The sequence below is a fragment of the Giraffa tippelskirchi genome, chromosome 4, assembly GCF_054371585.1.
Source record: "Giraffa tippelskirchi isolate mGirTip1 chromosome 4, T2T-mGirTip1v1.2.pri, whole genome shotgun sequence".
Lineage (NCBI taxonomy): Eukaryota > Metazoa > Chordata > Mammalia > Artiodactyla > Giraffidae > Giraffa > Giraffa tippelskirchi.
This window is the reverse complement of record NC_137278.1, coordinates 100,002,014-100,017,194: the sequence shown is the minus strand read 5'-3', so window position 1 is coordinate 100,017,194 and position 15,181 is coordinate 100,002,014. Positions and strand designations below refer to the sequence as shown.

General features: G+C 41.3%; 1 protein-coding gene across 7 annotated transcripts in view; it reads right to left on the bottom strand.

The window, feature by feature from the left end:
• ACOXL (acyl-CoA oxidase like) overlaps positions 1-15,181 on the bottom strand; it is a 359,193-nt gene that overhangs the window by 153,696 nt on the left and 190,316 nt on the right. For all 7 annotated transcript variants that reach the window (XR_014051963.1, XR_014051964.1, XM_081484832.1 and 4 more), the window contains exon 11: positions 11,393-11,509. Coding sequence is in view for 5 of the 7 variants with exons in the window: in XM_081484832.1 (XP_081340958.1) it covers positions 11,393-11,509 (117 nt within the window). In the remaining 2 variants the exon portion in view is untranslated. The remainder of the gene's footprint in view (positions 1-11,392; positions 11,510-15,181) is intronic.

Sequence of the window (15,181 nt, the reverse complement as noted above, 5' to 3'; positions counted from 1 at the left end):
AGGGGCCAGGCAGGTGAAGGTGCCCCGGGGGCCACATGAGGGAGCAAGTTTCTTCCAGAGCAGAAGACAGAGAGAGCCCATGGGAGGGTTCCAGCAGGCAGGTAAGAATTCAGATTTCATCTCAGGTATGGAGCTTGTGGAGAATGGATTTAACTGGGGCCAGACTGGATGTGGGGGGCACAGAGGCAAGAGGGGGAGCTGGCAAGATGCTGGAGAGGGTGAGCTTTAAGTGATTTCATAGTAGAAGGAAAAATCACCAGAATGTGATAACTGGCAGGATGGGTGTGGAAAGTTTAAGATGTCTTGAGGTAATGGCCACACAGCAACTAACAGTTATGGGGCATGCATTCCTACCACATGGGCTTCCCTGGTGGCTCAGCAGTAAAGGACCTGCCTGCCAATGCAGGAGATACAGGTTCAATCCCTGAGTTGGGAAGAGCCTCTGCAGGAGGGCATGTCAACTCACTCCATTAATCTTGCCTGGGAAATCCCATGGACAGAGGAGTCTGGCAGGCTACAGTCCACAGAGTCTCAGTGTCAGACATGACTTAGTGACTAAACTACAACAGAAACATTCCCATCACAATCACTAATTACTGTCATAGTGAGTGAGAACACAGAGGTTCAGTAAGACCTGGATGCCCAGAGCCCACAAGCACAGCACTGAGTCAGGATGCATGGAAGACATTGGAGCCCCAGCATGGACAGGGGCCCCATTGAGGGTAATAAGGAACCCGAGGACGGGCAACCACAGCCAAGGGAGACAGGCCACCTGGCAGGGCTGTGATGGTTCTGTTGGCTCTCAAGTCCTCAGGGCCTAGAGAGGGGCCTGCCACACGAGGGGAGGAGAGGGAGAGAAGGGAGGAAGCCCTAGCAGGCTCCTCAGGTGGCCCCCATCACCTGGAACAGACACCCTCATTGAGCCAGCCCCCTACCCACTGAGTCGGCTCTGCCTGGCATCTGAGCAGCCAGATGGGAGATGGGTCCTGCCTCTTCTAGAGCAAGCAGGTGGGACATCCGGTTCTGTCCCCTCCTTGTCAAGGCCAAGAGGACATGAGTGGAGTGGGCTGGGGTGGTGGGGTGGGAGGGGCTTGCTAAGGCCCAAGCAGGCCCACCCCATCTCCAGACTTGCAGAGGCAATGGGCAAGGAGAAGGATTTGGGAACCAGATCCGCTCACCAACACGCTACTGTCAAAACCCAGATGAAGCAGCAAAGCTCCATGTGGCAGGGACCACGTCTGACTCCAGCAAGACTGACAGATTCAACAAACAGAACAGAGCATGCCCAGGGAAATCTGAGTTTCAGATATAAACAGTGCTTAATCTTCAGTTTAAGTGCATGCTCCCTGTTGCAGTCATGGGGACACATGGAGACTATAAAATCGTGTTGGCTATCTGAAACTCAGAGTTAACTGGGAGACTGCAATTTACCTGGCAGCCCTACTAGCACGGTACTGTATGACTGCTGAAGACATGAATACACATGACATGCCCTGGAAGAAGCTGTCCCATTTCACTTCCATGAGGTGCATTTTACTGTGATGTGAAGCTCTGACTCTTTGTGCTTGTGTTACATTAGATGGGAAGAGAGGCAGGGCTGCTGAGCCTGGCTGGTGGGGTGTTTTCCCTGATCACCTAACTCCAGCCACATACACCCAAAGGGCTGGACTCTAACAGGTGTTTCTCTACACTTGAATGGAACCCAGTGCATTGAACAAACATCTAACCCATCTAACCTCAGGCTACCCAGACCCTGAAACTACAGTCAGTTGACTGGTAGAACTGTGCCCACAGGAGCTGGAAGAAGGAACCTGTAACCAAGTTTTGATAACCTTAGTTTTTAAAAAGTGCAGTGTTTGGGGAGACTTCCCTAATGGCCCAGTGGCTAAGACTTTGTGCTCACAATGCAGGGGACTCAGGTTCAATCCCTTATCAGGGAGGTAGATTCTGGGTGGCTCAGTGGTTAAGAATCCACCTGCCAATGCAGGAGATGTGGGTTTGATCCCTGCGTCAGGAAGATCCCTTGGAGGAGGAAATGGCAACTCATTCTAGTATTCTTGTCTGGAAAATCCCATGGACAGAGGAGCCTGGGGGTTTACAACCCCTGGGGTTGCAAAGAGTCAGACATGACTGATCACACATGCATACACACCCTGCAGCTAAGACCTGGTGCAGCCAAAATTTTAAAATAACTTTTTAAAAAAGTAGGGTGTTGGGGAGAGGTCAGTTCAGTGCAGTTCACTCAGTCATGTCTGACTCTTTGCGACTCCATGGACTGCAGCACACCAGGCCTCCCTGTCCATCACCAACTCCCAGAGTTTACCCAAACTCATGTCCATCGAGTCGGTGATGCCATCCAGCCATCTCATCCTCTGTCGTTCCCTTCTCCTCCTGCTCCCAATCCTTCCCAGCATCAGGGTGTTTTCCAATGAGTCAGCTCTTCGCATCAGGTGGCCAAAGTATTGGAGTTTCAGCTTCAACATCAGTCCTTCCAATGAACACCCAGGACTGAGCTCCTTTAGGATGGATTGGTTGGATCTTCTTGCTGTCCAAGGGACTCTCAAGAGTCTTCTCCAACACCACAGTTCAAAAGCATCAATTCTTTGGCGCTCAGCTTTCTTTATAGTCCAACTCTCACATCCATACATAACTACTGGAAAAACCATAGCCTTGACTAGACGGACCTTTGTTGACAAAGTAATGTCTCTGCTTTTTAATATGCTGTCTAGGTTGGTCATAACTTTCCTTCCAAGGAGTAAGTGTCTTTTAATTTCATGGCTGCAATCACCATCTGCAGTGATTTTGGAGACTCCAAAAAATAAAGTCTGCCATTGTTTCCACTGTTTCCCCATCTATTTGCTATGAAGTGATGGGACCGGATGCCATGATCTTAGTTTTTCGAATGTTGAGCTTTAAGCCAACTTTTTCACTCTCCTCTTTCACTTTCATCAAAAGGCTTTTTAGTTCCTCTTCACTTTCTGCCATAAGGGTGGTGTCATCTGCACATCTGAGTCTTAGCATTAAATTTTGCCATGTAACAACCAACTGCATTAAACTATTTCCTTACCAGGAGGAGGAGAGGCAATAGGATTGGTAAATGAGAGGGAAATAGGAAAGTCAGACTTTGTCATAGAAATGCCACCTTCTTTTCAGCATTATTTTAAAACATAGACAATCTCTCCCCACAGTTGCGGCACTTTGTCCTGGGTATTCCTTTAACCAGATTTTCAGTGGGTCAACCTCCTGCTGCTCTTGGGGGACAGAGAGAAGGAAAACACAGGGAGGGAACAGCAGAGCCATGCTGGGGACACTGAACTAGACCAGAGGCCACCAAGGGCCCAAGGAGGTAAAGGTCACGGAAATCAGGGAGGGCCTAGGGGCAATTAGATTGACAGTGTGGTGAGCATGTCTGATGTGTCCTGTTCAACACTGCCTCACTCATGCATGACACATGGTCCTGTGATTTTTCTATTTACCAGTTAATTTCCATTTATTGGGGCTTCCCTGGTGGCTCAGATGGTAAAGAATCAGCCTGCAATGTAGGAGACCCACGTTCGATCCCTGGGTCAGGAAGATCCTCTGGAGAAAGGAAGGGCAACCCAGTCCAGTATTCTTGCCTGGAGAATTCCATGGACAGAGGACCCTGATGGGCTACAGTCCATGGGGCTGCAAAGAGTCAGACATGACTGAGCGACTAAGACTTTCACTTTTACTTTTTCACTTCCATTTATTACCTCTCGTTTCTCCTTTGAAACCTAAAACTAGAACTGTGATCTCTGTTTCTCTGATGTTGGCCTTTGAGGAGTGTCTCTCTAAAAATTGAGAGAAATTTTAAATTTTAGTAATAGTGGCAACACAGTTCTTACAAAATCAAGGTATATGATGTTTATTCAGCCATAAAAAGGAATGAAATTGAGTCAACTGAAGTGATGATGGACCTAGAAACAATCATACAGAATGAAGTAAATTAGAAAGAGAAGAACAAGGGTTGTCTATTAGCACATATAGGTGGAATCTAGAAAAATGGTGCAAATGAACTTATTTCTAGGGCAGGAATAGAGACACAAACATAAAGAACAGACATGTGGACACAGAGGGTAAGGAGAGGGTGGAACAAATTGGGCAATTAGGATTGACATACCTACATACATTACTATGTGTAAAATAGATAGCTGGTAGGAACTTGCTATAAAGCCCAGGGAGCTCAGCTCGGTGCTCGTGGTGACCTAGATGTGCGGGATGAGGGGAAGGGGAAATCCAAAAGGGATGGGTCACATGTATACTTATAGGTGATTGACTTCATTGTAGAGCAGAGACTAACACAACATTGTAAAAGCAACTATACCCCAAATAAAAATAAAGTATAATGATTATTTTTACAATAAATAAATAAAGAATAAAGATGGAGCTGAAGAAAAAAGAAATACGTAGATACATATAACACTTTTGTTATATATAAAGATGGGTGTTTATATGTATATATATAAACTTGTATACACATGTATACGAATATGTGTTTGTGTATATATGTGTGTGTGTATATGTTATATATATATGTAAACTTATCAATGTGGAATATATAGTGCCTATTTGTTATATGGTCCAGTAACTTCTTGTGTCATGGATTTGTCAGTTGTGAATTAAGAATTTACAGACACCCTTCCCTCTTCATAATATCACAAATCCCGCTGGGCAAAAAATTCAAAGAAAAAATATTGTTTGCCTTTGGTATGCATGCAAAACATTCTTAGGTTTCACTGTCAAGTTATTTTGATCCACCATAAATGTTCATGATAATTTAATATACTGCTGCTTCTTAACTATTAGTGAAAATTATTTCCAGGTAATGCTAGGAAACTCCCTAAAAAGTTCCTGCAGTTCTCAGCTCTGGCTGCTCATAAGAATCACCAAGGAACTTAAGAACATAACAACTCTGGATTCCTTAGGATGCTCCCTAGATCAGGTGAATCCGAATCATGGGAGTAGATGCAGAGAGTCTATAGTTTTTATAAAGCACATCAGAGAACCACTGAAAACCAACCTTTGTAAAGTCAAGAATTATCTGGCTCAGTTGAAGCAAGTCTGGAAGTGTAAGATCAAATGGGGTATGTGAGGTCTTTGAACTGTGGTGCTGGAGAAGACTCTTAAGAGTCATTTAGACTGCAAGGAGATCAAACCAGTTGATCCTAAAGGAAATCAACCCTGAATATTCATTGGAAGGACTGATGCTGAAGCTGAAGCTCCAATACATTAGCCACCCGATTCGAAGAGCCAACTCATTGGAAAAGACCCTGAGGCTGGGAAAGATTGAAGGCAGGAGGAGAAGGGGACAACAGAGAATGAGATGGTTGGATGGTATCACTGACTCAACGGACATGAGTTTGAGCAAGCTCCAGGAGATGGTGATAGAATGAGAGGGAGGCCTGGTGTGCTGCAGTCCATGGGGTCGCAAAGAGTCAGACATGACTGAGTGACTCAACAACAACAACATTTTGTAGAGAGTTAGTGACAATTTCAGATGACATCAATAAGGTTAAAAGAAATGTCACAGGGCTAAGATATAAAAGGACACCAGAGACTTTTGATCCCTTAGTAACAGCAAGAAAGAAAGTGGATAAAATAAAAATCATATTTTCCCAAAGCGCTGTCAAAGAACAAAAGCTTCAAGGAGCCTTGATGAATAGAATTCCAGGGAGGGAGCAGCACTTTTTAGTAGATTGGACATTGTATACAAAAGAATCAGAAAACTTGAAGACAGATCCATGGACATTATCCAAATTGAAATATAATGAAAAAAAAAGAACATAACTTCAGTGACATGTAGGACAATATTAAGCAGGTTAACATCTGTGTAGAGGGAAAGAAAGAAAGAGGCAGAAGAAATATTTAAAGAAATAATGGCCAAAATATTTCCAAATTTGTTGAGAAACTTCAACCCAGAGATCCCAGAGGCTCTACAAACTCCAAACAGCACAGACATACAAAACCACAAAACCACACCTAGGCCAACATAATCAAACCCTGAAAATCAAAGAACAAGAGAAACTCTTAAAAACAGTTAAAGTGGGAATATACTGTGAATACAGGCAAACAGATAGAAAAATGATGGCTGTTTTTTCATGAGAATCAATAAATCAAGAAGCCTATAGAACACAGAGGGGTGGGATGGTGGGGTGTGAGCGACGCTCAAGAGGGAAGGGAAATACGTATACCTATGGCTGATTCATGTTGTTGCACAGCAGAAACTAACACAACATTGTAAAGCAATTATACTCCAACTTAAGTAAAATGGAAAAAAAGAAGCCTATACAGTGACATTGTTAAGATGCTCAAAAAAAATAAACTATCAGCCCAGAATTCTGTGTATACTGGTAATGTCTTTTTTTAAAAAAAATGAGAAAGACTTTCTCCAAAAAAATGGGGTGAATTCGCTGCTAGCAGACCTATTTTACAAGAAATGTTAGAAATTCTTCAGGCAGAACAAATATGGTATCAATTAGAAATTTGGATCTACACAAGTAAATTAACAATGTTGGCAACTGAATAAAGAAAGGTAAAAAAATTCTATTTTACTTATTTTTAATTGCTCTAAAACATGACTATGTATAAGAAAATCAGTAGCAATGCATTGCATATTTGCAGCATATTTTAAAGTAAATTGTGTGACAACAACAGCAGAAAAAGGATGCAAGGGAGGAATTGGGAATACACTGTTTAAGGTCCTTACACTACAGGGGAGGCAAGATAATAGTTTAACATAGACTCTAATTCACTAAAGATGTGTACTGTAAACCCTTGGTCAACAATTAAAGTATTTCCAAAAGAAGTATAAATAATGTCAACCAAAGAGATAAAATGGAATAATAAGCAATATTCATTGAATCTAAGAGCAGGCAGAAAAAAGGGGGAAAAAAACAAAAAAAAACAGATGGAAAAAATAAAAATCAGCTGTCTACTAATCCAAACATATCAACAATCACTTTAAATGCAATTGCTATAAACACAACAGCTAAAAGTCAGAGATTTTCAAGTTAGATTAAAAAAAAATCAAGACCTAACTAGCCTCTGTTTTATAAAGAAACCCACTTCAAATGGATATCCAGGTTAAAAACAAATGTATGATAAAGATATACTATGAACCACTAAGTCAAAGGAACAGGGAGTAGCTGTAATATATTAATATGACAAAATAGATTTCAGGACAAGGAATGTTTTCAAGGATTAAGAGAAAAATTACATGATGATAAAGGGATCAACTGTCCAAGAAAATACAATAATCCTAACATGTATATATATCTTAAAAATCGCAAAATACTAGAGCAAAAAACTAATAAAACTGAAAGAAGAAATAGGCAGATCTGTATAGTTCTCTTAGAACAAGAGGCAGAAAATCAGTAAGGATGTGCATGGTCTGCAGAGCACAATAAACCAACTTAACCTAACTGACATTTATAGAACCTTCCTCCCAACTATAACAGAAGACATATTCTTCACAATGTGGAACTTGTTAGATTCGTGTGTGTGTGTGTGTGTGTGTGTGTTCTGGGCCTTAAATTTCAAAGAACAGAATCCTTCATAAGATATTCTTATACTAGAAGTACTATGACAGTACTTCTAAGTAACCAAAGAAGTCAAAGCAGAAGTTTTGAACTGAATGAAAGTGAAAATGAAAATAAGAGCATATCAAAAGCAGAGGGATGTAGCTAAAGTGAGGCTTAGAGAAAAAATTTTGTACTAAATGATTAGGCAAGAAGGAAGGTCCCAAAGCCTTGGGAGAGAGAGAGAACAAATTAAAGCAGAACAAACAGAAGGAAAGAAATAATCAACATTGAAGCAGATATCAATAAAATTGAAAGCAGAAAAACAATAGAGAAAATCAATTGCATTCAATCTGTTTTTTGAAAAAACAATGTAATTGATAAACCTATGCAAACTGATGAAGGGGAGAGAGAGACACAGAGAGAGAGAACAAAATATCAGGAATGTATATGTGTCAATCCTAATCTCCCAATTCTTCAAACCCCCCAATTCCTCCTTGGTATTCATACATTTGTTCTCTATATCTATGTCTCTATTTCTGTTTTGCAAATACATTATTGATACTGTGTATAAGATATATATAAAGCTATATATATATCAGTTCAGTTCAGTTGCCCAGTCATGTCCAACTCTTTGTGACTCCATGGACTGCAGCACGCCAGGCCTCCCTGGCCATCACCAACTCCCGGAGCTTACTCAAACTCGTGCCCATTAAGTGGGTGATGCCACCCCACCATTCATCCTCTGTCATCCCCTTCTCCTCCTGCCTTCAATCCTTCCCAGCATCAGGGTCTTTTCCAATGAGTCCGTTCTTCACATCAGGTGGCCAAAGTATTGGAGTTTCAGCTTCAGCATCAGTGCTGAATATTCAATGAATATTCAAGATTGATTTCCTTTAGGATGGACTGCTTGGATCTCCTTGCTGTCCAAGGGACTCTAAAGAGGTCTTCTCCAACACCACAGTTCAAAAGCATCAATTCTTTGGTGCTCAGCTTTCTTTATACTCCAACTCTCACATCTATACATGACTACTGGAAAAACCATAGCCTTGACTAGATGGACCTTTGTTGGCAAAGTAATGTCTCTGCTTCTTAATAAGCTGTCTAGCTTGGTCATAACTTTTCTTCCAAGGAGCAAGCGTCTTTTTATTTCATGGCTATAGTCACCATCTGCAGTGATATAATTATACATAAATATAATATATAAATAGATACAAATTAGTTACATAAATATATACATATATAAATAGGTGTTTATTATATATGTATTTTAATTAGTTATATAATTATATACATATTTATATATGTATATACACATGCATATATTTATATAACTAATTAAAATGCTTGTTTTAATTAGTTGTATAAGTTTGTACATATATAAATATGTATATAATATGTGTATATAAAATATACATATATAAATATGTATATATTTATATAACTCATGAAAACATGCTATATAACATACGGCATTGAACTCTACTCAATGCTGAGGGGATAGATGTATTTGTATGACCAATCCATTTTGCTGTACAGTAGAAACTAACACAACATTGTAAAGCAACTATATTCCAATAAACATCCATTTTAAAAAGTAAAATCAAATACCAAAAGGAAAAATCAGGAATGAAAGAGAGAAGTCACTACTGATTCCACAGGTATTAGAAGGATGATAAAGGAATACCACAACCAACCCTATTGCTATAGGTTGGCAAATTAGATGAAATAAATAAATCCATTCAAGAAGAAATAGGTAATCTGAAGAATTCCATATATATTAAAATCTACAAACAAGATTATAGATCAACATACTAAAGTAATTCTTATATACTAGAAATAAACAAGTGCCAGCAAAGAAAAGTAAAACACTTAAGTATAAATATAACAAAATATGTCCAGAATCTGTATGTTGAAAACTATAAAACACTGAAGTAGAAATCTAAGAAGACTTTTAAAAATGGAGAGATAACCCAGTGTTCATGAACTGAAAGTCTCAACATGAAGAAGTTAATTCTCCCCAATTTGATCTACAGATTCATACAATCTCAAGCAAAATGTCAGCCATCTTGTAGATATTTACAAGATGATTCTAACATGTGTACAAAAAGGCAAAAAGCACTGAGAAGGGCCAAAACAATTCTGAAAAGGAAAAACTCACATTACCCAACTTCAAGACAAATCAAAATTTAAAGCTATTAAATCAAATCAAAATTAAAACTATTGCTCTGATCAAGACACTTTTAAGAGGATAAAAAGAAAAGTGACAGACCAGGAGAAAACACTTACAAATCACATATATGATACCAAAGACTCTATCCAGAATATATAAAGAACTCTGATACTCAGCAGTAAAAAATAAACACCCCAATTTAAAAATGGGTAAAAGATCTGAACAGATACTCCACCGAAGAAAATATACAGATGGCAAACAAGCACATGAAAAGATGCTCAACATCATTTCTCTCAGTCGTGTCCGACTCTTTCTGAACCCACGGACAATACAGTCCATGGAATTCTCCAGGCCAGAATACTGGAGTGGGTAGCCTTTCCCTTCTCCAGGGGATCTTCTAGACCCAGGAATCAAATCGGTGTCTCCTGAATTGCAGGTGGATTCTTTACCAACTGAACTATCAGGTAAGTCCATTATTTACTAGGGTAATAAAATTACACCTGTTAGAAAGACAAAAAAATTAAAATTAAAACAAAAGACAAAACCTTAAAATAACAATGGCTGGCAAGGATGCAGAGCAACGGAAACACTCATACATTGCATGAGAGAGTATAAAATGGTACTAACTTTCTGAAAAACCGGTAATTTCTTATATAGTTAGACATATACATACTCATTACCCAGGGATCAAATCCACATCTCTTGTGTCTCCTGCACTGCAAGCAGATTCTTTACCACCAAGCCACAGTCTTGGGCAAATCCCTGAATGTCTGATATTCACAATGTGGTGATGACACACAACTACCCAGACAACATCCAGGGCTTATGAGACATAGGTAAGAGCCAGCTGTAAAATGTGAAGTTCTCTGTGACTTGACAGCACTGTTACTGCTCTTTCATTCAATAGTGATGCCCCCAACCCCCTGCAAATACATCAGTGTACACACCTTGACCTGGTTTTGAAAATAGTAGTATAAACAGAACCTTCTTTAGAGGTAGAAAAATTTTAATGGGTTGAGTCTGTTTCTTTCAGAAACTCAGGAGAAACATCAGTCTGAGTCTTCCCAAATTCTTCATGGCTCCTGTTCATCAGGATACACAGACTATCAAGATTCAGATGTCAGGTTTAACCTGACACTAGAGTTTAACCACAGACTTTTTTGTGTTTGCAGTTAAAAGTGCTGCTGTTGTTCAGTCACTAAGTCATGTTTGACTCTTTGCAGCCCCATGGGCTGAAGCATGCTAGGCCTCTCTGTCCCTCACCATCTCCTGAAGTTTGCCCAAGTTCATGTCCATTGAATCAGTGATACCATCCAGCCATCTCATCCTCTGTCGTCCCCTTCTCCTCCTGCCCTCAATCTTTCCCAGCATCAGGGTCTTTTCCAATGAGTCAGCTCTTCGCATCAGGTGGCCAAAGTATTCGAGCTTCAGCTTCAGCATCAGTCCTTCCAATGAATATTCAGGGTTAATTTTCTTTAGGATTGACTGATTTGAGCTCATTGTTGTCCGAGGGACTCTTAGGAGTCTTCTCAGTTACAAGCAAACTTTTTAAAATAAAAAATAATAAAATTTTTAAGGAAAAAGGAAAAAAAGTAAAGCCTCTGCCTACCTCTCCTGTCCCACCTATTAATGAAACCACAGACTCACTTGGAGACAGGGCAAACCCCTGGAGCCATCTCACCTGCTGGCGAAGGTCAGGGCCAAGGCAGTGGCCAGATGAGGCATCAGCCGCAGGGTCTGTGTTTGGTGCTCAATAATCTTGACCTCTTCCCTGGCTTTGGGTCCAAACTGCCTCCGGCTAGAGAGAAGCAAACAAACACAACTTTACCGAAATCTAACAGGCAACATCATCCCAAACACTCATTTGCCTTTAAATAATTCAGAATTGATGTTTTCTAACATGGTGCTGGAGAAGACTCTTGAGAGTCCCTTGGACTGCAAGGAGATCAAACCAGTTATTTCTAAAGGAAATAATCACTGTATTCATTGGAAGGACTGATGCTGAAGCTGAAGCTCCAATACTTTGGCCATCTGATGCAAAGAGACGACATGTTAGAAAAGATCCTGATGCTGGGAAAGACTGAAGGCACGAGAAGAAGGCGGGCAACAAAGGATGAGATGGTTGGATGGCATCACCGACTCAATGGACATGAGTTTAAGCAAACTCAGGGAAATAGCGAAGGTGTGTTGCAGTCCATGGGGTTGCAAAGAGACACGACTGAGCAACTGAACAGCAACTTCAGATAACAGAATGCCTGAGTCTTCTAAAACAGAGTTAAGATAATAAGATATCGAGAGTTTCTGAAGACAGTCCAGCATAAAGCTTTTCACCTCCTCTGGAAATTAACCTTCCCACCATGGAAATTTTTACAAGAAAGTTATCTATTTAATACACACAGTAATTTTTACACCTTAACATTTACATGGCATTTTATAGCTCCCAGTGCATTGTGATCATTAATTATTCAGTTTTACTAAGTTTCTGACATACCCTAGAACATATTCAAAAGGACTCAACAAGGAGGCAACAAACTCTGGTGCTTCTGTCAGATTCATAGGCAGGTCATTATTTTCAGCCCACTTCATCCCCCTGGAGTTTCTCCTGGGAAAGGGTATCTCTCCATCCTGCCTTAAACCCTGTGCACTGTGGACAGAACTGCCTTTCCTCTCTCTCTTTGTAACTTTTTTTGAGTCTTTATTGAATTTGTTACAATATTGCTTTTGTTTTGGTTCCTGTAGGATCTTAGCTCCTCAACCAGGGAGCAAACCCTTACCCCCTGCACTGCAAGGTGAAGTTTTAACCATTGGACCGCCAGGGAAGCCCCTACTGCCTTTCTCTCTGATGCAGCTATGTAGGGGTGAACAGAGGCCCTGCTTCGAGCTGCTTGTAAAGTGGGGCAGGATGGTCCCCAGACATCACCCAGCAATTAATCATACAGAATCCCATGGCTGCATACGGCAAGAGCCTGGCTTGTCTAGATCACCCCATGCTCCGTGCAAACTGATGCTCTACAATCTGGGCTTGGCAGCCTCCTGTCTGTGGACAATCCCAACTTTAATGTTGACTTTTGAAACATTTCACACACACACACACACACACACACACACACACACACGCACATATGCACACAAACCTGTGCACACATACACAGGAGCACTCATGCTAGGCTATCCAACAGGCAGCCTGCTTCAGCACCAGTGAAATGAAGGTACCCATCAGTTGCTGTTGTTGGTAGTCACTCAGTTGTGTCCGATTCTTTGTGGCTCCATGGACTGTAGCCTGCCAGGTTCCTCTGTCCATGGGATTCTCCAGGCAAGAATACTGGATTACTCAAGGACAAAGAGGAAACGACAAATTTTTAAAATTTTATATTTGACCATTTTTATTATAATTTCATGCTTTAATATTGTTCCCAGGGACTTCCCTGGTGGTCCAGTGGTGAAGACCCACTGCTCCCAATGCAGGAGACCAGGGAACTAGATCCCATATGCCGCAACTAAAACATCCCTCATGTGGCAACAAAGATCGAAGCTCCTGTATGCTACAACTAAGACCCACACAATTAAAAAAAATAAAATATTAAATAATAGTAATATTGTTACTATTTGTAATTAAAAGAAGGGCACTATGATCATTTTCGTTCATAAGGCACCTAGAATTTACAACCTGACCATGTCATATGGGTGTGAGGCAGTGAAACAGACCTAACACAAGCACACATGGGCAAACTGTGAGCGCAGGTTCATTTTCTATGAGCAGAGCTTACCCAGACACAGTCTAACCATCTGCAGATGGTTGTCCGAGGAACATGACCCTACCCTCCCTTTGCCCATGCCCTCCATCCATCCCGACCACAACAGGGCACAGTGCCAAATGACGCTGACAGTCTGTAGGAAAACAGCTTTGGTTGTATCATTTTGAAACCAATAAGTCAGTCATAGACCAAAAAATGGCACCAATGTAATGTCAGGTTATTCTACAAACTCCATTTGCCCCACTCTTTTAACTGGCTAGAATTAAACATTTAACAACATGGATAAAATCATATCACATTAGAATGTATGATCTGTTATTAACTTTTGGGGGTATTAAACATGTTACTAGATACCTAACCAATTTCCTTAAACTTATATTTTATTCAATATAAAATATTAAACTGAGGGTTTCCCTCATGGCTCAGTGGTAAAGAAACTGCCTGCCAGTGGAAGATTCAGGTTCGATCTGTGGGTCAGGAAGATCCCAAGAGAAGGAAATGGCCACCCACTCCAGTATTCTTGCCTGGAGAATCCCCATGGACAGAGGAGCCTGGTAGGGTACAGTCCATGGAGTCACAAAAGAGTGGGACACGACTGAGTGACTAAACAGCAACTGTTTTAAAACAGCACCTGTGGCCAGACTCACACCTCACTGAGGGCAGGCCTGTTGTGTCTTCGGGTGTCCCAGCCTGGCCAGGTGTGAGTGGGTGGGAAAGACTGAAAGCGAGGTGACAGATGATGAAAGGTCCTGCCATCTCCCAGCAGCAACACACCTGACTCCTCCACCTCTCATCCCTCCATGTCTCCTTGGAATGTTTGATTGTTCACAGTTAAGTTCAGTTCACTTCAGTCGTGTCCGACTCTTTGCGACCCCATGAATCACAGCACGCCAGGCCTCCCTATCCATCACCAAATCCCTGAGTCCGCCCAAATCCATGTCCATTGAGTCAGTGATGCCATCCAACCATCTCATCCTCTGTCATCCCGTTCTCCTCCTGCCCTCAATGTTTCCCAGCATCAGGGTCTTTTCCAACGAGTCAGCTCTTTGCATCAGGTGGCCAAAGTACTGGAGTTTCAGCTTCAACATCAGTCCTTCCAATGAATACCCAGGACTGATCTTCTTTAGGATGGACTGGTTGGACCTCCTAGCAGGCCAAGGGACTCTCAAGAGTCTTCTCACAGTTCAAAAGCATCAATTCTTTGGCACTCAGCTTTCTTTATAGTCCAACTCTCACATCCATACATGACCACTGGAAAAACCATAGCCTTGACTAGACGGACATTTGTTGACAAAGTAATGTCTCTGCTTTTTAACATGCTATCTAGGTTGGTCATAACTTTCTCTCCAAGGAGTAAGCGTCTTTTATTTCATGGCTGCAATCACCATCTGCAGTGATTTTGGAACCCCAAAAAATAAAGGCTGCCATTGTTTCCACTGTTTCCCCATCTATTTGCCATGAAGTGATGGGACCAGATGCCGTGATCTTCATTTTCTGAATGTTGAGCTTTTTTTGTTTTTTTTTAAATAAATTTATTTATTTTAGTTGGGGGCGAACCACTTCACAATATTGTAGTGGTTCCTGCCACACACCGACATGAATCAGCCATGGGCCCACATGTGCTCCCCATCCTGAACCACTCCCCTCCACATCCCATCCCCCTGGGTCATCCCACTGCCCCAGCCCTGAGCATTCGTCTCATGCATCAAACCTGG